General features: G+C 40.2%; 1 protein-coding gene across 1 annotated transcript in view; it reads left to right on the top strand.

The window, feature by feature from the left end:
* gpc1b (glypican 1b) overlaps positions 1-27,305 on the top strand; it is a 76,952-nt gene that overhangs the window by 30,618 nt on the left and 19,029 nt on the right. Inside the window, exon 2 of the mRNA XM_072441430.1 lies at positions 10,699-10,857. Coding sequence (XP_072297531.1) covers positions 10,699-10,857 — 159 coding nt within the window. The remainder of the gene's footprint in view (positions 1-10,698; positions 10,858-27,305) is intronic.

Genomic DNA, 27,305 nt, shown 5'->3' with positions numbered 1-27,305 from the left:
TACTATATTATTTTTCTGATGTTTAAAAATGTTTGCTTCAGACAGTTTGCCGAGCGGTGGGCGATATGACAAAGAATGCATATCATTATTCCCTTGGAGTCAGGTCACAATTTTGATTTCATCACAATTCATGCCCAGTTTGTATGTTTCTGTTGCCTTTAAATAAAGTAATCTGCTTCTTCTAAAAGTTCACACGTCAGTATGATTAGTTAAATCCAGCTGTCACTCACTCACAGCGTTACAGTGGCCGACCAGCAGGAGGAGTGGGTGAGAAAAGTGTTTGTGCCTGTGCAAAAAGCTGCATCAAATAGAGAAAATGAGATGTGAGCAAAACATCAGATTGTTATAAGATTATATTTGTTTTGCCATTTCACATAGTAATAATACGGTTATTAAAGAACTGCATCTGCTCACACAATGAAAAGTGTAATAGATTGTATGAAGAACAACAATGGCAACAGATATTAATTCGCACCTTTACAGTATTTCTTTTTACAATGACTATATCATAACCACATTTAGATCAGACAAATGGATGGATAAATGGATGATCAGAAGGAAATGTGTTTTATTTTTTAGTACCAACATGATGCGACAGCCTTGCACTGTACCTGCTAAGTGAATGAGACAGATTAAATTTGTGCAGGCTCCAGTGAATCGACGGGTGAAAAATCCTGCAATATGGATTTGTGTGCATGTCTTTCTGTACCAGTCTTATCGGCGCGAGCAGTCAAGCGTGCATCTCTGGCAAATTAATTACAAAACCTGTTGTAATCCATCACGTCCCTCGCATCGCACTCTCACATTCTGCTAAAGTAAAACTGTTCCTCAGCGTTGCAAGGCTCTCATAACATGTTATTTCCACCGAACTAAATGTCCCAAAAAGTGAAATTTATGCTGGAATTGTTTGGTTTAGCATACTGACATTTTAAAAAATGTTTGAAAAAAATAAAAAAGCCATTGCTGATTCAGTCCAATGGGTAAACAATGACACGATCGCTGTTGTTTTGAAAGCAAAGTGTCCCGGCATCTGGTGCACATCTGTTGCTACAGGAGATGAGATAAACCATCAGAGAAACACAGATATGATGCATAATGATTTTATTAATTTCCTTTGCCTCGAGCAAGAGCGGTTATAAAAGTTGGATTGTTATTGTAAGCATTTTCAACAGATTATACGCATGGATTCCTGCTGGACTGAAGAAGTGCATGTAAATTGGTTTCGGGGAATGTACGAATTTGTACATTTTGTTCCCGTTAGTGGTTCTAGAAGCTATTGCCATATCTTAGTTTATATCTTGTTGTATTTTATTTGCAACACTTGTGACCTACTGACAGATGAAAAGGAATCAGTTGTACTTTAAACTTGACTCGTTTTCCCGCAGTGCCTGAATCCTGACCCAGCCTCTGCAGGGTTTGGACGCTTTTCACATCGTCAGTAAATTGAGAATAAGCTGCAATATGTTGTGCTGCAACTTCACTGAATCATTCATTTTTAAACACTTTTGCCCCATGCTTGCTTTGCCGCGTTGTCAGTCAATCATATTTTAGTGTTTTGATTATTGTGAGCAGAAACATTGCAATTTACAATTATTCACACTTAATGAAACCAACTGTGACAACACCTTCATTTCTTTCATTCACATTATCATTCAGAAATTTCATAAAGCTGTTGATTTATGAGACAAAGTCAAATCTATGTGACATAAACAGACATTACATTTTAAGCAAAGATTGAACTGAAATTACTTATTTTTGCTTCTAACAATTTTCATAATTCATATTTTTTAGAGCTTACAATTATATTCTGACGTGAATAATCACAATTATCGATTCACTGAATAATCTTGACGTCCTTTGTGAGCAGCTGAGGAAAGTTAATTCGCCAACTACAGCACCAACTTTCTGGAGTTTAAGGGCCAAAGGCTCATTTATCAATAGGCTTTTATCAGAAGTATTTTCATTCCAAACTTTGCCTCGGTTTAAGTTTCTACACTAAAACATGACCTTAATTGGGCGTAGATAATAATGACTTGACCTATTATTGTAACACAATCATATACTAATAACTAATAAACTAAACTAATAAGAAAATAGTATAAAGCAACTCCCCAACCGCAGTCAAATGATTTTCTTCTCTCAGCACTGCCAAGCCTCTAGGGTCAAAGGAAACACTGCTACAGTTATGGGGCGTGTAAGTGGAGAAAGGCATGCACCCACTGACCTTACCACACACTGTTGTTGTGTCCCTGGGCAAGACACTTCACCCACCTTGTTTGAATGTGTCAATGTGATTATATCATTTCCTGTGGCGTAATCTGTAGTCGGCACAAACCGGACTCTTTCAGAATTTAGTTCAGAGTGCACATTTTAAAAGAGTCAGGGGGAATTAACATGTCAGAAGACTGAAATATCAATTGCCGAACTAATGTGAAAATCAGAACTTTTCTTTTTAACATGATGAGATGAGGTTTTTTCTTTTTATTCATTTTTGCAGATTGGGATTTTGGTGTGTGTGTGCGCTTGTGCATGCGCGTGCGCTTGTGCGCGCGCGTGTGCGTGCATGTGTGCGTGCGCTCACATGCATGCATTTGCATCTGTGTCACCTGCATAAAGAATCAGCTGAGCCTGTCGTCGGGTGTGGGCCTGGAAAGGGCAGCCTGCAGATCAGCTGAGCTGGTCTCAGTTGTGATGTGTTATTAATGTGTTGCGTGGCCGCCACGTCGTCTGGCTCTGTGCAGCTATTTCTGTGTCTTTGGTCTGGGCTCACGTTACCACACAGTGCAGTGTTTAGGGTCTGGGTTAGAGCTGTGCTGCCCTGCGTGGTGTTCCTTGTGTGGGAAAATTAAGACACCATGCACACACGAGGTCTGAAGTGCTCCAAACTGGCTCTGTTGCCATTTGCCTGGTCACTATGTGCAGCCGCACAGTCCCTGGATCTGACCTGTTGTATTTTATGTGTACGGCCTAATCTGGTGTTCAAGTGCGAGGGCGTGTGTGTGATTCCTGCTGCTCCATGCCTGTTTTCTTTGGCATTGGCAATAATCCATGGAGCTGTGGATACACATGTATGCATTCTCACTGGTGACTGGATTAGGCTGCTAATCTCCTAAATCCTGGAGAATGTGTGCATGTACATGCAAAATCACTCACAATGGACACGCTCAACAGTTAAAGCGGCTACATTACAAGCAGCTATCAGTCCTTTGTGTCAGTGGTCATGACATTTCTTCTAATGCTCTCAAGAAAAGAGGCTTGGAGATTTGCCATGTGTTCAAGAGTTATATAAATTCCTTTTGACAACCTTAATAGTTTATTGCACGAAAACTGTAGTTCCTTTTGATTTACCATGCTGTTGTCCCTGGAGACATGTCGAGGGTCATAGCAATCAAAATCACTATATGCACATTATAATATTGGGAGAAGAAACCTCACCATTTAAGCATTATTCACCATTATTGACACGTGACCAAACAGCAATAAAATACTAGTCTAATGGATCACAATTCTTCTAATATCTGACCAGTATCATGAAATCAAATCACATACAGTATGATTTGTAGATGAAGTTAAAGTTATTGAGTATTTACCAACTTACTAAAGTAACCAATTACCATTGAATTCATCGAGGTAAACCTTAAATAACATCAGCACATAAGCATTATCTGTATTAGACGCTGGGGTTGTCCTGCACTGCCCACAGCTGATTGTCTAGACTGTAGCTTTGTAGCTTTGACTCGAGGAAACCATTAGCAAAGACAAACATTACATCTGTATTAAGGAAGGGAAGGCTGCAATAATATTTTCTTTAATCGTCCTGTAACATGCCAAAAGCCTGCCTTGCGTCAAATCCACTTCAAACCCCTTCTTATGTTCCTAAATTGGCATATTCTTGTGAAGGATGCAGTCACGGTGGCTTTGTCTTGATTGCTGATTTTGCTGTCATGTCTCGGATTCCCTGAGTCTCCAGCGTCTGAATGTCACTCCGCTCGCTCTTTATCGCAGCACGCCCTCGACCTTACCGTGCCCTTCCAGATTGGTGCTTAAATATGAGCCTTCCTCCCTGGAGTCCGCTGATAAGCTAATGGTTTCGGAATTGCTTACCATTTAGTTAGGCTGTCTGTCACCAAAAATAAGAGAAGAGGCTACTGTTTGTGCTTTTGTGTTGGGAAAGGTTGGATTATTGCCTGGCAAAACTGATTGGACTCCGAAGGTGGCTGATTAACACCAAATACCAACTGTTATAATGTGAGCGTCTTGGAAGACTTCTTGATTTTTCAAAGGATTGTCATGCTGTGGTTTTGTTTCAAACGCGTGCTGTGTAAATCACTTTAAACAAATCAGTCACCTCACTTTGCCTCAAGAATTGTAATTATTATTATTGTAATTATTAGTGTGGACTCATTTTTGAGTTGGTCATGCATTCCACCAGGACTGGGTGATATGACAAATGATGAATCACCTTTTCCCTCTTCATATTGAATGAGCAATAATTTAATTTTGTCCTATTAAAAACAACTGACAACATGTGATGATGTATCGTCTCAGTAACACTAGTCACAAAGCATCAAGAATGTTCTGAAATGGCCCCGTAAATGCCTTGGTTAAGGTCATATAAAGTATATAAATCATGTTAAATTAACCACAAAAGTTTTTATTCAGCTCTTTTTTTCCATTTATTATAGACAATATATTACAATACATTTTTCGATGTATCTTCCACCTCTACTTTTTAATTTTAATCTCCTGAATTTAAACAATACAGATTTTTGAACAGTGCCATTTAAACACAATAAAAGTCTAATTTATTCCTCCAAAGACTGAACTCCAAACCATGCTTTTACTGACAGAGGATTGATTTGCTGTGGAGCTCTTCATTAAAAACACCCAAGCTGATCACCCAAGCTGATTAGAAATGACAGAATCTCAGTCTGAATTAAAATCCAATTAGGTGCACAGCCATACGTTCCACCAGGTCTCGAGAGAACAGGAAGACTTCAGGAGCAATAAAGGCAGGAAATGGAAGAAGCAAGCTTGAGACATAGTGAAAAAAAATTTCAAACGTGGGATAAATCTAGTGCTTGAAATACAGAATATTAGAACTCTCAATCGTTAGTGCTGGCCTTGTTAGCCAGATCAGTCACTTAAACTGTTTGCTTTGTCTCCTCCACTGATTGTTCAACAAATGTACAGAAGATTTCTATTTATTTTAGTTGAATCAACATGAATCCATGTGAATTCCTGGGGAATGTTTGCTGGTTGAAGTCATGTTGAATCATGATGAACAAATAGAATAACTTATGTACTGTTATTATAACATTTGACCGGATATTCAATTGTTTCATTTGCTTGTCATGATAACACATTTTCAAGTGCAATATATTTCTACAGAAAAAGAATGTATAGTATTGAACCTACTCTACCCTACAGCAGGTTAATCCCAGTGAACGCTTTTAATAGTTCAATATTATTTAAAAAAACATGAACGGCAGTATTTACTTAGGGTCTATAATGAGTCATAGTTTTAAATTTCCCTTCTTTTCCTGCTTTAAGACACCGCACAGATAATACCAATGTGTGGCAATGAAACAATTTAAATAACTTTCCCTCAAATACTTGCATAGGAAATATTCACTTAAAATATTGTAATTTGATTGACGTGTTGGTTCGATGATGACAACACATCAACCAAATGTCTGCAGATCAACATGTAGCAGCTGATTGGTCAGTTACTCCTGAAGTAGACCTTGCTGTTAGAGGTGTAACAGCCGCCCTCTTATTTAGCTCAATTGTCATGGAGGGAACATTAGGCGTGTGCTTTGCTTCCTGATGCGTCCCCCCGTGCATCTGAGGCCCATACCACACCCTCACGTCCTTCACACATCAGGCAGAGGCAGAGCGCCGAGCAGGACATGACCAGCGGCCTGTATATACCTGTGCACACATAAAGCTGCCCAGCGCCGTAATGACTGTCCCGTGGGCTGACCGATTGCTGCTGACCCCTCACAGAACGGAACACTATTCTCCCCGCTCGCAATTCTATTTTGCCTCTGTTCCTGTTCTGTTTGAGCAATGCACTATAAGAAGTTTTGCCTGGCGATATATTGAAAAATGGGTAATATCGCAGTTTCTTTTTGTAGATTCATTATAATATCAGAATTTTGATTAGATGCTTTGTAAGTAAACCTATTAAAAATGACCTAAACAAAGTAAAAAGTGATATTTCAGCACTTTTCTGGCACATTGCTGATGCATTTTGAAAATATGTTAATTGAGGTGATGCAAAAATGTATAAAAATGAAAGTGATGCATTATTATTGTAAAGTATATAGAAAGAGATGGTAATGTAATGTAGATTCCCTTGTGGGACCTCAAAGTAAATTTAAGGAGTTCATATATTGCATTTACTCGGTCAAACCTAAGATAAACTGAGGAATCACACTATTATTAATTGTATGACTTCCTACCTAGCTGTATGTTGCTGAAATTCTCACCCTCCTTAAAAAAAAAATAGTTACAGGCATTTCATATTTGTTTGATCATTAAACCTCATCTATTACGTTGATTTGCTTTTTTGAGCTTTTTTGAACCACGTTCTAACATTGTTCCCTCGTCAAAAACATATCTGGAGTAGCATTTAGCTTCATTCACACTAGTTTGAAGAGGAATCCTAGTTTGAATCCTAACGCCTCCAACAGTCAAAAACAATCTTCTTTGCAGCTCTATGATAACTGACGCTACTTCGATAACTGACGCTACTTTGATAATGGACGTTTCTTCGATAACTGAAGTTTCTTTGATAACTGAGAACCTCTGAGAATCTTCTCTGCTGTTTTTAACTTGCTCAGTGCTTTTCTATCATCTTATCATGATCAGTACAACTGTGTGCTGAGACCAGGAAGTAAACCAACAGCTGTTCTATGAAATCTGTACCTTAAACTGTTGAGTGGTGGCACCATCTACTGACTGTTAGGGGGAATTACACCATTTACAGTGTTGGGAATTGGCTGAGATCCAAATGTTTGTTTGTTATAAATATTTTTCTTTTGTAGTTCCAAAACATTAGAGTAAAGGCTAATAATCTAAATAATGCATTATATCTTCCCTTTAACATATTTCTGTTGGATGGACATAACAATCATCATCAGGATACTCCAAAAAATGTTGAGTTATACATTTTGTCAATAATGTCCACACTTAGTTGTAGGACATGGAATTTAAACAGAAATGTATGTATTGCATTTACTTGATTAAACCTGAGTTAAGCAGGTGAATCCTCTCCTTTCTTTAAAAGACTCAAAGTTGTGCTCACAGGGGTTTACTTGTTACCCATTGGCAAGTAACCTATTAGTGACCACAATTGTGTACTGTGTGTTGATCGTAATTGAAATCCCTTGTCTAACCCTCCTCCTGATCAACTTCTATATGTCAAGTTTGTTTTCTAAGCCGCTTGTCCTCCACTCGAGTTTTATTCAAGTGGAAAATTACCTCAGATTACAGCACTTTAAAGGTGCCCTCGACAAGGCACTTGGAGGACAGTTGGAGAAGACTTTGACACAGATCAGTATGTGCTCTTTTCAGGTAGAATAGCGGCCTCGGCAGGTCGGTACACAGTGATTATCTCGGGTTCGCGCTACAGTAAATAAATGTGTATCTTGTGGAGGGAAAAGGACAGCTGGATCAATAGTATATCAATAACGGTGCGTGTCTGTCTACAGAACAGCTCCTGCTCCGGCCTCAGCAGCTGCATATTAATGATACAGAAATATGCTCCATTATTAATCTGCATCTGTCTGCGTTCTCGAAACTCAATCAACCAGGAAGGTTCAAGGTTACAAGGCCGTGCTGTACCGAGTCACTTAAGATTTCAGTGTAGATCCAGATATGTAGCTGTACTGTGATTGTGAACAAGTAATGCCAGCTAAACTTGTGAAGTGAAGCTAAATGAGCTAATGTGCTACTGTATCAAGCACTTCACAAATGGCCGCTGTCTTTTTTTGTTATTGTTGTGATCTAACTAGGCTTATGACAAGCTGCCCACAGAATGTTTATGACGTATACCACATCATTATAACACCCAAACTTCTCACAAGGACGATAATTATTGATTTGACAACACAATACAATGCACAAACATACTTCTCACAAACAAACCAGGTTCAGCATGCTACTGAGCGGGTGATATTGTAACAGATGCGAAAGATTATGTTTATTAGCCCTGTAATCTCAATGCATATGTTAGCTCAGATCTCTTAGAGCTGTTCCATTAGTACTTTTTGATTGTACTATTCTGAAATTCAATACAACACAATAATTAAGATTTGACCGAGGACTGACATAAAACCATCAGCATCAGACTTTACTCCAAACTAAACATGTGTACATACGTAGCATCTTATCATATTCTTACTTCATTTTGTACAATATTGTCAACTTTTACAAATAAATGATAAAGAAGTAAAGGAACTTCTATCTATTATTTGATTTTAGTGAAGGGAACTATGCATACATTTAAATGGTGCAACAAATGGCAATATTCTCAAAGAATTCCAGATGAGCTGAAGGCCTCTGCTTCATGTAACATCTGAGCCACAGTAAGACGACACAGAATGTTTTCAGTTCCTTTTCAGTCTGTAAGCTGAAATAGACAAAAGCCGAACATTCAGCAACAGTGCAGAAAACATGGTGTTTCTTCAGACAAACCAGCGGTCTCCAACGTGCCTCTCGCCTCCTTCTAAGTAGCTCCCCAAAGGGTTTATTCATTTACATATTCTGCTGAATTATTGAAATTTGATTTGTCATGTGTCTATTACGAGTGTAAACGTATAATTTTGAAGATTAACTTTGTGCAATAATAAATAGATGATAAAGCCTGTGAAAAACAATACATTTCCGCTAAAAGGGGCTCTGCTTATTTGTTTCTGTAAAAGTAGCTCTGGGTGGAAAAGGCTGGAATTGTGAATGTGAATTGAGAAATGGCACTCCTCAAGGGCTTTTCAAAAGGTAATAGCGGCATGCCTTTTGAGTAATGAGCTTACAATAGTCCTATGCACAGATTGATCACCACACAGTAGCTTGGTGATACAAACTGCTTTTCAGACACTTGCTCAGAGAAGTCCAGATGGCTGAAGTCTTCAGCTAAATTAATTTTGTGACATAACCACTTTTGACTCTAACAACAGCAGATTGTCATTTATATTTACGTTTTTATTTTCAAAATGTCACTGTGAAGTTCTGCAGTTTTGAACAGGAAGTCAATGGACTTGTTTCTATTAATAAGCTGTTTCAGATCAATATTGTGGTTGACAATGAACAAAATGTATTTAATAATGATCCACTTATGTTATAGTTCAATAGTAAGTGTGTGGGGGAAAAAGCATCATATTACATCACAAGAACAGCTAACTTTAGAATTAAACTTCCTTAAACACTGTGTGATAGTAACTATAACTATGTATGGACAATGGGATTGACTACTTTTCACCTTAAGTCTTAAACTGATTATTTAAGAAACATAAATGCTGGTGTCTTTGTAGTTTTAGAATGTGTTTGCAAGTTCTATGTTTGATTTTTGTTGCTGTCCCTCATCAAACCACTATCCAGGCTGTAAACCACAAAAACAATACGTTCCATTTGGAAAGTTGTCCAATTTGAACAGAAAAGCAAATTAGTCTTCTCTTTGTCCTATTTCCAGCTTCACTTTGAACCATTTTTGACATCCCTTGTTTAATTACCCTTCATTGGACTCAGCGTTTGTCCCTCCCTTCTGTGAGCACATATTTCCAGTGTGTACAGGACAGGCATGCGTGTCGGACAGCTCATTAAAAGTGTATGGGAGTGCGGCTTTACTCCGGCCCCATCGCTGCACTGTCACAGTTGAATCTTGTGGTGCCAGCTACTGTCGGAGGGCTCTTGGGTCCAGGCCATTCAACTCTGCTCAGAGCCAGAGGATTTACATGCTCTGGAATAAACTCTCACGCCCACCCATGTCCATTTGGTTTGGTATTGAAGGAAAAGCATTGTTGCGTCAAAAGAGTTGCGATTAGTTGACTAAAAAGGAGCATGGCGTGGCACTGGTAAAAGTCTCAATATTTTAAGGCACAAGAACAAGAGAGAAAAAGTGAAAAGGCAGATTAAACTGTCCAGTCTTTCCCAAACCTCCATGCTTCTAATTTCTGCTGTTTTCCTTATAATCTTTATCAAATTATTGGTTGACCAATAAAGAATTTATTCAGTCATTGTTGTCTTAGTCGACCAAACGACCTGCCATCGCCATCACTACCACTGCTAGTAGAGGTCTACCACTACTTTTCTTTTCTTGTTTCTTCCATCATAATCATGACTTGCTTATTTTTTACATTGCTGTCTATCAATATTTCCATACATATTTTGCAGGTGGTCAGTTATACTTGAACTCTGAAAGGACACATTCTATCCAATGTGGCACCATAACAATTAAGAATAAAAAAATATCATAAATTATGATCGTCTTTTGAATGGTCAAATGTCCTCAAAATTGTGCCTTTAAACAAGAAGCTGAACCCCATAAGTAAAAGGCAAAAAAAGTGTATAATATGGGCCTTGAAACTCTGACCTATTTCCACTATGTTTTAGACAGAATTCATTTCCAGGACGGCAGAGCGGCTCTAATGCGGTGCTTTGTTCTCTCTCTGTCCCACCTGTCGGCTCGCCCTGTAGGAGAACACCTGCGGATCTGTCCCCAGGGCTACACATGCTGCACCAGTGACATGGAGGACAACCTGACCACGCTGAGCCGCAGAGAGATGGAGGGGATGCTGAAGGAGGCGGGACGGGCCCTGCACACCTCCCTCGCCGGACAGTACAAGGCCTTTGATGGTAGGGCTGATATTTATAACGCCTAATGCCTATTTTAGTTCATTGTAAATTGGTAGATTATAGGCTTTTTGTCATCTAGACTATTAAATGTAACATAGTTTTGGTGTCATCTTTCTGTAAATCCTTTATTGGCTTTACTCATGTCAATCCAGTTCCTGCTGAATACACGGCCCTGTCTCCTGTACTCGGTATTATATGTTCAGGAGTAAACCCGTCTCAGATCTAAAAGTTCTCATGTGTGCTCATCTCATCTATTGTTGTCATGGAAACTCACGCACAGGAGAAAAGGGGTGGAGTCTTTCACTGTGCACTCGGAAAGCACATGCTGCGGCTTTTGTAACATAGCAAAGGCTCATCAAGAAGTGTCCCACTCTCTGGATCCGCCGCCAAGGAACAATAAACTTGTAACTTTCACAGATGAAACTACTAAAGGTTCCTCAAAGATGCGACTTGTGGCTCTAATTAAGTGATAAAGGCTCATTAAAATTGCGCTTTATTTTGTCCTGTCTTTAAAAATAGTCTGGTGTGAACAGCGTTGATGTTTTCCGTTCCGTGCGCACGGCTCGACACAGCACCGGCGCCATCCATTTAACGATTTTGCCATTTTCCACAACGAACATGGTTAAAGACCCAAATTTATCAAATTCATTCAATTTATCCAGCCCAGCCCTGTTTGACGCTGATTAGAAATGACAGAATCTTGAAATGTGATTGGTTTTACAGCCATACATTACAGGAACAGCTGTGGAACAATAAAGGTAAAGATGAAGAAGTGGAAGTAGCAGAGAAAAAAATGATAAATGTGAAAATAAAGTAACATTGGAAACGCTTGAGACTTTTGGTTCTGGAAGTTAAGTTTCCATTTTTGTCCCCAAAGACTTTCCCCCAAAGAAACAGATCCACAACGACACGATAGAGTTTGAAAGGCTGTGGTAACTTGAGCTCATAATGTGATTATTATAAACACCAAAAATATGGCAAGTTTAATATGTAAACGTGGGACATTATTTATTACACTCTTGAGACACAACCAGGCTACAAGATTTAAAAAAATTAAAAAAATTAAGAAAAATGTGGTTTTGTCGCGGCTGATTCGACAGTTGTTTGTGAGACATGTCATTTACTGCTAGAGAAATATTCACATCTGAACTTATGTCTGAAAACAAAACGTCTCGGAGTAAAGCATTTGAAAACTGTATAATTGTTACCACAGACAACATTATTGACTTTATTGTATAATCTATTGTGTGATGTGTAGTTAGCAAAGTGAAAACACAATGTCCAAGTTTTGATTATTAACTAAATATCTCACTTGGCGTTTGCTAAAATGTAAAAATCTCTCCTCATCTAACCTTTTTATATTGCTGCTGTTGTTGCCAGCATGAAATTAAAAAAAGATAATGTTTTCTCCCTAGCCTATTGAGATTTGTACTCACGGTCATTGCGTTCCACTCAAATTTATCAAGAAATCTCACTTTTTTTGCACCAGGTAATTCAATTTTTCCCGACTTCTCTTTGTGCCCGAGACGAGGCCCGGGCTCCGAAGTGCTTAAGGTGAGAGAAAGGACACCGAGAACAAAGTCAGGATGGATTTTCAGGCTGAGAGCAGCAGCACGGCGAGCCCATTATTTGTGTGTAATGATCTGCTCCAGTTAATAGAAGTTTGTTCCTCTGTTCCCACTGGCCGATCACTGACAATGCATTTGTCAGCGGGGACTGTGATCGGGGCTAGTTAGGCTGACCTTTTCACATCAGTGATTAGTGACATTTGTTTATTTTTCCTTCACTGCACTCCCTTCATCTTTTCCAGAGTCCCTTCTTTTCACTCAAGGCACTTTCTCCGAGCAATGGTTGTGCCAGAAAAGTCACATAAACTTATCCTCTCTCCTACAGTTTTTGCCGTCCTTGGTTTGTTGAACTTTTGTATTCTTCTGAATACAAAATTCTGACTCTTCTGTTTGATTGGCTGCAGTGGTAAACGATTACGAGCACTCAAGCAGCACTCAAGCTTTTGTTACTGACACTTGTACCAAGACAGTTGTGTGGGCCGCGGCATTTATGCTTGCCATACACATGCTATCAAAGTACAAGAAAGTAGATCAAAACAAGCAGACTTCTACTCAGGCACGGTTGCGTTGGATGTAAAGATCCTGAATGTGACTCAACCCTATAGACGAGGGTAATTGTACTGTCAATGATTCCCCTCACAAAGCAGCACTATTATGATCATTAGGTCAAGGATTTTTACTGTAATAGAGGTAACATCATTAAAAATGCTATAAATCCCACAATGCAAAAAATTACCCTAAAACCACCAAGACACTTAGAGCTAACTCACTTTGCACCAGTAACTGACAAAACTGTCCATGAGATCATCACCAGTCTGAGTTCATCTACATGCTGCCTTGATGTGTTACCCACCAGATTTCTAAAGTCTGTGCTGAACAGTTTGTTAGCACCACTCACTCACATAGTTAACATGTCGCTTCAATCTGGAACATTCCCAATGTCTTTGAAAACTGCGGTCATAAAGCCTCTCCTAAAGAAGAGCAGTCTTGATGCCGCAGTACTGAGTCATTACCGGCCCATCTCTAATCTGCCATTTTGGGGCAAAGTCCTTGAAAAGGTTGTTTACCAACAGCTCACAGATTTCCTCTTAATAAACAACTCATTTGATGTTTTTCAGTCAGGTTTTAGACCTCATCACAGCACTGAGACTGCTCTTGTCAAGGTGACAAATGACATCTGCCTGAACACTGACACGGGCAAAGCCTCAGTCTTAATTCTGTTAGATCTGAGTGCTGCTTTTGACACTGTCGATCATGGGATCCTCTTACAGAGACTAGAGGACTGGGTGGGCATCACTGGCACTGCCCTAAACTGGTTAAGGTCCTATCTGGAAGACAGGAAGTACTTTGTTGAAATTGGTAGCTGTGTCTCAGACCACATGACCCTGACCTGTGGAGTGCCCCAAGGGTCAGTCCTGGGTCCCCTTCTGTTCAACCTCTACATGCTGCCGTTGGGTCAGTTGATACGCAGTGAAAATGTGTCCTATCACAATTATGCAGACGACACTCAGATCTATGTTTCACTATCGGCAGGTGACTATGGACCAGTAGATTCACTCTGTCACTGCATCCAACAGATCAGTGTGTGGATGCAAAACAACTTTCTCCAGCTGAACTCAGACAAGACTGAAATAATCGTTTTTGGCCCACAGAAACAAAGAGAAAGTGTTAGCGGTCACCTCCAGAGTCTCGCTCTAAAACCTACAAACCAAATTAGAAATCTGGGGGTAATAATGGACTCAGACTTGAACTTTAATAGCCACGTCAAATCAATAACATCAGCAGCTTTTTACCATCTAAAAAACATTGCCAAAATCAAAAATATAGTGTCAAAACCAGATTTAGAGAGACTAATCCATGCGTTTGTCTCCAGTAGATTAGTCTACTGTAACGGCCTGCTCACTGGCCTCTCCAAACGAGCTGTAAAACAGCTGCAGTACATCCAGAACGCTGCTGCTCGGGTCCTGACTAGAACCAGGAAGTATGATCACATTAGTCCTGTTCTCAGGTCTCTGCACTGGCTCCTGTGGCTCAGAGAATAGACTTTAAAGCAGCTCTGCTTGTGTACAAGTCTCTCCATGGCCTAGCACCAAAGTACATCTTGGATATGTTAGTGCCATATGAACCATCTCGGACTCTGAGGACCTCAGGGACCGGCCTCCTGCTGGTGCCAGAGTCAGGACTAAACATGGGGAATCTGCGTTTCAGTTTTATGCAGCTAAAATCTGGAACAGTCTTCCTGAAGATGTGAGACAGGCTTCTACTCTGACAATGTTCAAATCTAAGCTAAAAACAGTTTTGTTTAGCTGCGCATATGACTGAAGGGATTTTTTCTTTGCACTCTTCTCTTTTGTTTGTGATTTTATTAGTTTAGAAAATCAGTTGGATTGATAATTTTTAATTTAGTTAATTTTATTGTATTTCTGTAATTTCTTTGTGATTTGAATGCATTTTTCCTGCTGTGTGAAGCACTTTGAATTGCCTTGTGTATGAAATGTGCTCTACAAATAAACTTGCCTTGCCCTGCCTTGCCAATAGTATATGTACATTATATTATTATTATTCCGCTCATAAGTTTAGTGACATTGGCCTCCTTTTACTTTGTTTTCCACTAAGTGTGTTGCGTGACCCCAAATATCCTCGGATGTAGCACTGACTAACAAAGTACTTTTGACAGTGGGGGTTTGTGGTAAAAAATCTGTTGTTTACTACACCCTCAGAAAAGGAAGAATGGACTGGGCTTAAATGGACCACTGTAACCATTGGCACCTCCGTCAGAATAGGGCCATTTCCACTCAAGACATCCTGCCATTAGCCATCGTACTGTGGCAGTGATGGTTTGCACATGTTTGACCAAAGTTAGCGTCTCACAGCATATAGATGTGCAGCAACAGAGCTGTACATGTGCTGACCACTGGGGGCAGTAATGAGCACAGTGCAACAGTCGAAGCTCAACTTTTTAAAAAAGTGACCAGAAAAAGCTGTCAAACAATCGCTTTTCTCATCTAATGTGATCTAAACTACCACAGGCAATGCCATGTTGGTTTTTCTTGGTGAACTTTTTATTCTGTTTGCGCCAATTCTCTGACTCTGACTCTAAGGGCCCTCTGGTGGTCATTTACCAGAACACAGACCTGGCGTCGGAAACAGTTGTAAGTGTAAATAAAGCTATAACAACTCTTGAAATGTACAGAGCTCTTTACGTAGGCTTTTGGCTATCTCCCTTTCGAGAGCTCAAAAAAACTGGAGCACAATATTTCCTGTATTTGGACCCAATTTGATAAGTGACCATATTTAGTTCAGATGATCTTTTATTGGTTGGAAGCAGAGCGAAGTCATGCTTCCAGGTCATGCACATCTGGCTGTATTTAGCAGGGTGTGGGCGAAAGCTAGCTCCATGTGGCTAAATGCAGGGTGTCACGGCTCCAGCCCCGGCAGCACAGGCCTTTTTAGTTCCAGGAATTTGGGAGAAGACCCAACCAGACCACAGATTAGAGGAGCTCCGCTCACATACAGCTGGACCACTGCCTGTGTAAAAGCTCCACACTGAATCATGCTTCATGTGTACAGGCCAACGTCAAGAGACTAATTATGGCTCACTGTAAAGCAGGCATGTCCAAACTACGGCCCAAGGGCCAAATGCGGCCCTCAGACCAATTTTTGGTCCCTCTAGCTTCCTGCTAAGTTGTTCTTAACAAAAAGTAGTACTTTTTACTTTAAAATTTGAAAAATTCAAGCATTTTGATGTTATACCAACCTAATATTGGTGTTCCAAGTCTTATTAAAGGTGTGGAGCCTCATAGAAACTATGTCAAAAGTAAAATGTTTACTGATTCACTTTGTCATTTGACAAATTCAACATTGTCGGGTTGTCTGTGGCCCTCTGCTCCATATAAGTTTCAAAATGCAGCCCTTGGTGAAAATGTGGACACTCCTGCTGTAAAGCAAAGTACATCTACATAAACAAAGAGCTACACTTACTACTGTGAGTTCAACCCAATATTAAATTGCAGTATGATCAAATTGATTTGTTCAAGTTTAGTTACACAATTTAACCAAAATTGGTGACTCCCAAATCTTTTCTTTTTGCATTACATGTAAGCCATGCCACATGCTCCTCTTTTTTAATAGTGTAAAAAATTACCAATTGATTTACAGTTTTGGTTAATATGTATAAGTTAAATATAATTTATTGAATGAACAAATCAGTAAATGCATGTATGTTTTATCCAAAGTTCTCAGATAAATGCACAGTGAAGAAACTGTTATAATGTTGTGTTTTCATACATTCAAGTTGAATTAACTCGTTTTAGAATGTAGTTTGTGAACGTTGCTGCTGCTTTGTTATGTGCAAGCTGTATTTGATTTGACTTATCTGTTTCTGTATAAATGATGCAGACAGATGGAATGATAAAGGACACCAAGGACAAAGTGATAAGCACAAACCGTGTCCAAATCTGAAAGTTGGAGAGTTAGTTGAGTGCAGATGAAGCAGATAGGACGTGAGGACAGGCAGAGGGATGGTGCCGGGTTGTGGGGTGGCAGGGGGGCAGGGGGGCAGGGAGGTCTGGGGAGCCAGGTATGCGAGGCCGACAGGACAGGAGGCTGAATCCTGGCAGGTGTTTGTGTGTGTGATGAGGACGTCTCTGGCATCTGGACTCTTTCTGCGCTGCTGTCACACACGGCTTAAGACACAGTTCATTTGGACGGACCTGAGACTTGGCTGCGATCAATAACAAGACTTCATTTGTCTTGGCTCTTTCTTGACTTCATAGGATAAAAAGACCATTGAGCAGATTAGTCTAAACCTAGTGGTATGTCTATGCACATTCTAGCAAACACAGACAAAATAAAGACATTTTTTATGCTTTCAACACTCAATACTAGAACTGGGATATGGCATCAATATTTTTCCTTGTATTGATCAATCAAGACTTTCAATTTCGGTCTTATTTTTACTCAATAGACAAAATGAATATCTCAATATTTAATCCAACAGAACTGTGTTAAAATGTGTCTTTAAACATAGGAATTGAGGTTTAATCATCACACAAATGTGAAATGTCTGTAAAATGAATCACAACAGTGCAGAAATATCCCCTTTTACTTATTTGGAAGACGTAACGTTTTTAATTTTGAATCTTCTTTTGGTATCTTTTTAGCATTTTTTAAAAACAACACTCACAATCTAAACTCATTTATTGCCCACCTCTGCTTTCAATATTCATTTGAACATGACATTACGGTCTCCCTTCATCACAAAAATTAGCTCAATATATTTATCTAAAGTCCATTTTCTGTACATGCTTTTGCCGACAGAAGGATTGGCTGTGGAGCTCTCGATTAAAAAGCCTCAATCTTTGAAATAATTTGATCTGGATTCGATTGAAACCTGATTAATCGCAGCGCCTTAGTCAAACAAAACGGCATGTACTCCCATCTCTGCAAAACAGTTCCCACATGCACGAGGCTATTTTGGTTTAGGCTTGTTGCCACCACACAGCCCCATCCTTCACATCTGCATCCCCTGTTCTTTTATGTTCCTTCTTCATCCCTCGTCACAGAACACTGCCTTCTGCTGCGAGAACTGCAGTTTCGGAGATACTCTGCCGCCCAAGTTGTCACACTTACACTTATACAGTTGTCATCATGTTTAGTTGTGCAGAGCAAAACAACCAAAAAATACAGACTCGGTGAAAATACTGTTGAATGATTAAATTCTGCTCCCTTGATTTCAACAGTCCTCAGATTCATCTCCCCATGTGAGTGTTCTCATACATGTGTAACATTGGTTAATTCAGTGTTGCCAGATTTGAACTTGAGGGTATTTAAACATGCCAGAAATGATGAAGTCTTGGCTTCTTACATTGATTATCCAAGCCATTAAATTATATTCAAAACAACTTAAACCACATTCTGACTTTGAGTTTTGGGGCTTTTACGGAGCTGGAGTCCCGGACCATCAGACGCTGCAGTCTCTTTGATTTCCTGGCACGCAGAAAGAGCAGCTCGCCTTCAGTCCATCCCCGCGCGAGGCCAGTCCGTGGTTTACGGAGCCTAATCTCATCCGAAGTGGGTAGTCGTGAGTAAACCGGTTTCTCGGGTGACCAGGCAGCCTATCTGTTTTATTCATTTATGACGAGCTCAGAATATCTCCGCAGATCTCCCCGTGCAACACAAGACGGCAAGCAGAGCCAAGCCGTCGTGTCACATTAGCAACAGAAGCGTGATTCGGTTTAAATAAGCTCCGGAGCCCTTTCTGGATGAAGGGTCCACGCGAGTGCGGAGTGTTCTTGTAAACAGCTTTGGTCTTTGTTTTGTTTGATGTTCAGATGCAGTTAAAGCAATTTGCAGTAAACATAACAGGGTCTAATTAGAATTCATTTGAAGTTTTACAATTACGCCTAATTATTACAATGTATACAGTATGCATTTAGATTGCAATTTAAGCAGTCAAACTTGATTCTATATCACTGCAACTGCTGCGCTTCAATTTGTACTGTACAAACGTCCAATCCACTTAAATTTTTATAGCAAGACAGTTTCCTAAGCAAACTACGTCTCTTCTTCCAACTACTACTACTTCTTTTTATACTTGTGACATACCAATGGCACCAAAAACCCCCAAATAAAAAAAATCCATTGAAGATTTCAAAGTTAAATTTGATATTTTGACACTATATTTTTGCTCAACTATTAACTATTTACACAATAACTGGAAATTGGGGTTCATAGTTTATTTGCCCCTTCTTAAAATGATTCTTCATTTAAATTCATAACTATACCAGCTCCTTAAACACTGATTGGAACAGAAAATCAATAAAAACCTTGGAAATGCATAACAAATGATTGAAAATTGTAATGCTAGTCTTCGACACATGCTTTTTAAAATGTACGGCTCAATGTCACAGCTTTAGTTGCGCCGTGCACTTCATTAAGTTACACCGTCCATTGCATTATCATATCACAGCCCGCCCTATCACTCAAACTTCACCTGCTCGTGCCAGAATTCATTCAATTATCAACAGATTGCGTTCGTGTCAGCTTGTCTTTCGTGGTCACCTCTGACGATGTCTTCACTGACAAGGACATCTGCTCCCATTGTGTCTCTCAATTGGCTCTTTTTTTTCTTTTCTTTTTTTCCCTTTTCTTTAACCGCATGCAAATCACGACCTGGACTACATACTGCTCCAATTGCTCCGAACGCATTAGTCACTCTGAGCTATCACGCCTTTAGAAGGTTGAAGCCACATTTCTAAATCGCGGGCACAGGACTGGAAAGTATACGGAGATAAAGGAACCAAAAGACACTCGGGGTTTGGAACAGTGTGCGGTCCGTGCGGGGAAGAAGAAAAGAAAAAAAAAAAACACGAAATCCAACGCAAATGGCTTGAAAAGAGAACCAGATGGGTCGAAGCGGGGCCGGGTAAATGGTGCATAATGCCGTGGAAGTCAAAGCTGGAAATAAAGACTTCCACTGTGGGGCTTGTTGATAGATGACACGCATTATGTGACATGTCAGCTTGTTTAATATTTTTAATAGCGGCTAAATGCTAGCTAAGGGCCGCCGCGCTGCGCTCCCGGGGCCCTTAGCTTGTGTGTGATAAGACTGGGTTATTGATGGGAGCAGCGGAGTGACACAAACAGTTTAATGGCTCCCAGATCGCAGCGCTGTGAGAGGAGAGAGCACGTCCAGACAGTGTTTTAGTCCACGCCAAGTGCAGCGATGATGGCGGCGTCCGATATAGATGTGAAGAGAGAACACACGAAGAAGACTGCGAACAGAACCGGTATTAGACGTGAACGAGAGCTGTCAACAACAGACGTATTGATCTGCGCTGGGCGTTTTTCCCCCTGTTCTGTCTCTTGTTTTCTTGACCCATTCCAATACTTTCAAGACGGACTTGACACGAGATTGAGTCCGCACGAACGAGACAAGAATCTGACATTGAACCGCACCATTTTTTGTTCTTTTTTTATAGTCTGTCTGTATAATTTGCTTTGCATGTTTTGTTTTTTTCAGTTGGTATTTCTGCTATCATTGTACTTCAGCTTTTTTGGAAATGTTATTCATCAGTGTCCACCCATTGTCCAATCCAAAATGTAAACACACAGACCATTTTAAACCATTTGCACACAATCTGGCAATGGCTTGTAGCACAAAATAGTCTGTAATACTTGTATAATTGTGTGTCCTTATGGTTATTTTTTTCATTTGCACATGTTTCAGTAGTTCTGTTATGTGTTATCTCCCAAAATATGCTCACGAATCTCTTGTAAAGTACATACACCTTTACTGAGAGCACTAAAAGTAGTTTTTAGCATCACACAAACTACTTCTCTGTTCAACACAATGGAGCTCGTACACAAATTTGATCACAATTACGACTTTGAGGTTTTGCCTATTCTTCACAATTGATGTTTTTAAACCAATTCTTCCATATACAAAAGAAATTTAACAAGCTTTAACAATGCATCATCTAAATCCAAAAGCTTCAACGTCACATTCACACAGAACAGCTATTTTGATTCAATTCGCAGTCCTCCTCATATGTCCTACTTTCTCCATATTTTATTATCTTTGAACAATCCCAGACGCAGGCTTGTCCAGCGCACAATAACAAATGATGCGGTCTACCTGTGCCCTGTTTCATTGAATGCACATCAGTATCACATTGTGCCACTCTCACCGCGCCTGCTCATAATTCATCCTGCTCTTTTGTGCCTCTCCGCTCCCCGCCAGAGAATACCGCTGCTAATCCAATAACACTGCACTTGTGAAATGGACAAACACAATTAGGACGTCCAGATACGGAACAGATCTACAGCTCCTGCTTTTTGTTGCCCTGCTTTTTTCCCCCTTCTTCCCATTCTGTGCAGTGCTACCTCATCAGTGTCTGGCACCGCTCCAAACGTTAGCTCATCTGTCATGTTCCTCTATAGCGTTATACCTACCGCTCTGCTATTTGATCTTAGAGGCACGTTGGCAATTTGTAACTGTAGAAATTGCATATATTTCATATCAGTTCTGACCTTGGGTGCTTTGAAATGATTCGGGCAATTAATAATTAAAATCAATTTTTTGTGTTAGGACAGGAGTCAGCCGAGTTCTGAAAAAGGCTGGCTCTGTTTGAATTTCAAAATGAAAAGACAAATTAGGTTTCTGTCCAAAAACGTTAGGCAATTTTGGCTCATTCCCACAGCAACGACTGTTTAAAAGAGCAAAAATGAGAGACTAACCTGAAAGCATAAATTTGTATAATGTAATCGGATGATGGGAAGTAAAATGATGTGCACTAAAGATAGATTTTGAGTTAAGAAATGGACACTTAAAAAGTAAACTTGAATAACGTTGAAATGGCTCAAGGGGCTTTAAGGAGAAGTGGTAAGAATACAGTAATTACTTTGAGCATCGCTGAACATAATAACTTTGATTCTCACTCAAACGATGCCACTGAAAGAAAGAAAAAATGAAATAACTGATTTGAGTGCTGAGGTAATATGGGAATATAGGAGGACATCACAGGAATTGTTTGTGCTTATTATAAAGTCAGATTTGGCACGTACAGACGGAATAAAAGAATAAAGGAAGTATGAGTTAAAGAAAACGTATTGTACTATTGTCTGCTATATACAGTCGTTTTAATCTACAACCCCTGTGGATCATCAACTTTGAGCGATCTAATGTGAAGGGCAAACACTTATAATATGGTTAAAAGCTCCTAAAGGTTGATTTTACATAATCAGTCTCCTTTAAGAGTTGCTAGGAAGAGAAGTAGTGGTTGAAGGTGTTGCAACTGCGTGTCAAGTCGGCGTCATGTGATAGCCCCCCTGCCACAACCACTGGCCATATCCGCCCACTCCCCGTCTCCCGCTTCTGTCCGTTCGAATTCTTTGAAAGGAAATGAAAACTAATCCAAGAAATTATTTAATGGACACCTGAAAATGCAGTTCTGCTCCAGTGATTATGAAATCCCCGATTGCCACTCAGCGTACAAACTCCCACACTGCACTGTACACGACGCATTCTTGATATTCTCCGGGAAGATTGGACAAGCTGAAAGACCAGCTTTAGCAGTCATTATGCACTTACTTTAGTTGCACAATCCTCAATTTCCTGTATTTTATGGGTTCCTACTGCGTAAAGTAACAACGTAACCAGAAATGCTGTCCAGAAATGCCGTATTCTGAGAAGGTAATCAGATGTCACTTATGTCATCACCTTGACTATTTTGAACTGTACAAAAGTCCCTATTTCTGAAGTTTTTTTCTTTTTGTTCAGCGACAATGGCTGTAAAGCTTTTTCTAATTCTGATGTGGAAGTATGTGACACTAAATCGCCCGGAAGGAAACAAAATAAATGCTTGGAGTCACAAGCGACCACTTTTCAACCCTGCAGAGGAACGAATGGCTGAAGTTGTCCGGAAACCCAAATATTTGCCGGCCCTCTGACCACATAAGAAACGACCGGCGTTCCGTCATCAGTCGTTTCGGGGGGCAGGGGAGGTGGAGGTGAGGCCGGTGAGCGATGGAGGACTCGGGGAGCAGGATGCATTGTGGGTGGACGGGAAGCTTACTCTTTGAAGACGAATGAGAGGAACGGGAAAGGTCATTGGTACACACAGGAGCGAGTGGGCACGCTGGGGCATTGTGTCAGCCTAATGACAGCCATTATTCAAGTGAAGGGCACAGCCTGGCGTGGCACTGCTCGGGCCGGCCCACCTCCTGTCATACTGCGGCCAGCGGCAAGCGTTTGTCTCGCCGTGTCAATTGGACAAATGAACTGCGGTCTTTAAATGGTAACGGTTCTATATCTGCAAATGTTACGTGTTAACTGGGCTGTTTATTGGCTAATACGCGAGGCGCTTTTTATGGGTTCTAAATTTGCCAAGCGAGACGTGCACAGGGCCGATTCTCCAACAGGCTCGTGCAGCGCTGCTCCCACAGGGAACAATGCAACTGGAGCGCCAATCATACACTATAGAGACTCGATAACTCACGCTTACTGTGTGCGTCAGTTAGACAACCGTATGTCCAGGGTTGGGAAGTAACTAAATACATGTATACATAGTTACATTCCTAAAACCAAAGTATTACAGTGAGATATTTGATCATGCAAGTATATTTTGATATTTGGCTTTGATTATCTGCCAATATCAACTTATCAACCAGCTTACTACGTCAACGTGTTATCCAAATGTCCGAAACGATTCGTGAGAGTTGCATTGATAAACCTATTACAGTAACTTTACCACTGCAAAACATTGTGAAATAAACTTTGTGACTGAATTCTCAAGGTTCTGTGCTTTAAAAGGAGGCATCATGTGTCTATTTACATTTACTGAATTAAACTTGGTCATTTGTTCCCTTTTTTAAATTTCTTTCAGCTTTTTTATTATCATTATTGAGAATTTGATACCATTTATATTTATGTATTTGTTTAAGAACTATTTCTTGCTACTGTGTCCAAGTAATATTGTATTCATAATTCCATTGATATGAAGGGTTTGAAGTAAAACACATCCAAACTGTTTTAAATAACATAAGAACTGCATCATGGCTTTAAAAGCTCCGTGTCGGTTTTAGCCTCGCCAGACGTGGATCATATTTAGTGCAAGTCAGGGTTGTACTGCGCGCTGCAGGAATGAGGAATAAAGCCGCGCTGCACCTGTCACAGTAGCTCCGCGCAGCCTCCGAGAGCGCGCGCGTGACCCTCGTGCACGTCCGTCGTCATAGCGCCCATGCATAAACCCCACACAAACACAAGTCTCCTCTGCTGACTCCTCAAAGTACCCTTTAGTGCCTGTGAGAGCAACAGTTTGATTTCCCTGTCCGCTTTGAAGCCTGGCCCCGGGTGCAGTTTGGAGCAGCGTGAGTGACAGGAGGTCAGGGACCGAGGGGGCGCTCTGTGGGCCAACATGGAAGTCTGACGGCCTAACCACCATCAGACACCGGCACTTCGTCACTCTCACTCTCCACTCGATATTAATTCACAAATCCACACAGGCGGCCCACACAAAAGCCCATGCCAGTCTGCAGACAACATCCGAAGCTATAATTTTCCTGCTAAATGTGTCACTGCTGTTTCTTCTTTCTATAGAATACTGGCAGTAACGTCATCTTTGAATTTAACTGATTTTCTTTTTCTTTTTGGGTTGTCACGTCATCTGCCCCTGCATAGTTTGGCATTCTCTTTTGACAAGATGACACTATATGACACAACTCTTTCCCAAATAGTATATTCATTAGACCAGTGCTATGTTTAATACTGTGGACTTCCAGGTGCAACTAAAAAGATTCCATCAAAAATCAAGCCAGACCTTACCTTTTATCACAGTGAGTTTTGGAGTTTTTAGTGGAAACCTATGCAGGCACAGGGAGAAAATGAGAAAACTCCATGCTCACCACAGTACACGATACTTCAGGAGAACCAGATAAGGGGTCAAAATACATGTAAAGCAGGGAAATATGATTGAGGTGTCTTGATTTGTGTGTGTGTCTGTCCTTCTCCTGCTGCATGTAACGTCCGATCACACCAGGAGCAGACGGGGAAATATTAGACGTGTGTTTGGACATGTACGCACTCGTTTTAGATCAACAGAGATGACTAACTATGGTTACCACGGACGAGCACATGTTTTTGTTTTGTTTTGTTGCGTTTAAATGAAAGAAACATGCCACAAACTGTGATAAATACACTCTAAATGACGTAATGGAGGCAGAAGTGAAGCGGAGAAACTGGGATTAACCACAGACTATCACAAAATATGAAAAATCAAAGGTTAACTAAAAACTTTTTTTGTATTCTTCAATGTGTTTTGTATTCTTCAATGTGTTATTTTGTAACATAGATTGTTTATTTGTAAAGCAGATTGTTTTGAGCAAACCTGTGAGCGATGCTTTTCTTTTAGCTGCACGTAGACTGGGACAAGAGACTGTTCATTGGGGAAGGACAACATTAGTTTGTTTTCTGTAAAGGTGACATAGTGCCATAAAGGCCTCGTGCCGTCTCAGAGTTAAAACCAGAATCTTTTTGCTGTGAGGTGAGAGCACTAACCACTGTGCCACTGTGCCGCCCTCTGCCACGGCACTTCTGTCCTTGTAAGGATAGAGGTCTAGAACCTATCCTGAGACAAAAGAGTTCAATAAAACCATGGTTAATGATGAAGACAATATTTTGTGCAGATATTACCCTATTGAATTAGCAGATAGTAATTAACCGTTACTTCTCGAGTTATTTTCAAAGTATAACAAATGAGCAACTAATCAACCAGGAAATGTCCTCAAGGTAATTATAGTCTTCAGACTGGAGCCCATACTTTAAAGTAAATGTCTTATTTGTGTAACCAAATGACTTTGTTAGAAAATTGTGAATTCATGAAGCCAACCCTCAGTCTGCCAGACACAAATCATTAATTCCGCCTTTTAAACCGGAGAATCAAAGCATTAGGACGCAATTAGGCAGAAGCCAGCAAGGCAGTAAAGTGTCTGGAGTTTCTGTAAATGGATTTATATTCGTTGAATAAAGAGAGAGTGGTTTTGTAAATCCACTTGAGTACAACGACCAAAGACAAGTGGTTAGAGACAAGAATGTGACCTAATGTTCCTCCAAAACTTAAGGAGTGTCGCTTGGAGTTTCCAGCATGAATAACATTACAGATGAGGTTAATGTCTCAAGTATTCTCTTTATGGAGACGCCAACTCTAACCCGTCGTTGCGTTTCGATCCTTTGATGGCTGAATTCAAATAGGAACTGTTTGCGGAGATGTCCTCAACTCTAAAAGCTAAAAAAATCCATATCCTAAAAAGGCCAGAGGAGCGCGACGTTAAAGAGGAGCCGGTCGTCTGGTGTTTGCTAATGAAGAGAGAAAAGGCTTCAAAAGGCATGGAATATACTTGTGTACAGTTAGCTTCTATTACATAAGCAGTGTGCATCTGTGTCTCTGTTTTAGTCACTTAGTCCACATGTAATTGACTGGAAAACTTCAAATCTAACGTGAACATTTTCAGTTAATATAAGAAAATTGCCTCTGCACATCGACACAAACTGTACCAACTCTCCTGTTTAATCCCGTTTTCTATTTTCTACAGCGATGCACTTAAAATGCCTGAATTTTTGTGGCCAACCGAGATAAGGCGCTTCAAAATTAAACAGCACTGGAGTTGGGGTCTCCACAAAACAAACCCACAATCCTCCTCGGCGTTGGGGCTGGTTCTTTGTGGTGCTGCTGGGTCGGATGGACAGTCTGGACTATTGTTACCGGACTGAACCTGCTCCAGCCGTCGTCTTGGCAGAGAGCGAACCCAATTTGAATAAACATTGTAGACACACAAAGCGGCTCCAGAATGTTTATGCCTGTGGCTATAGAGAGCTGAGATATTTAAAAAACAATGTGCTTCATGAATACAGTGGATGCACCTTTAGCGTAGTCTCTCTTTACCCATAATGCCTCAGTGCTGCTTGTGCTTACTGTATGGGCTGCCTTTAAGAAAATATTGTTTTTTCCTGCAGCTTAGTCATCCTGTCATGGAACATTGCGGAGAATAAATGGGTTGTTTTGAATTCTAGGCCTAATGTATTTGGTATTTATATTGGCCATCTTTTTATGCAGATTCATTTGACTTGTTGTCAGATGCTTTTTATTGGATGAAATGGGTTGTTTTCCATTAGGGATGGTTCAATATGGATCATGTTTTCATAACCAATGTTGATAAACAATATTTGCTGTTATCAATTTTGAGGCTGTAACATTCTTTTGCTCATGTTCTCTTTCCCCACGGCTTGTGTTGGACTGTGTATGGACCAGATGAGGATTATTTCAATATTAAATTAGTAAACAATTATTTCAATAATCAATCATTTGCAATTAACCAATATTG

Source organism: Eucyclogobius newberryi, unplaced genomic scaffold (assembly GCF_026437365.1).
Source record: "Eucyclogobius newberryi isolate DKJ021-1_F unplaced genomic scaffold, fEucNew1.0.hap1 SCAF_12, whole genome shotgun sequence".
Taxonomy (NCBI): domain Eukaryota; kingdom Metazoa; phylum Chordata; class Actinopteri; order Gobiiformes; family Gobiidae; genus Eucyclogobius; species Eucyclogobius newberryi.
The sequence above is the reverse complement of the archived record's forward strand: the minus strand, read 5'-3'. Positions and strand labels throughout refer to the sequence as shown.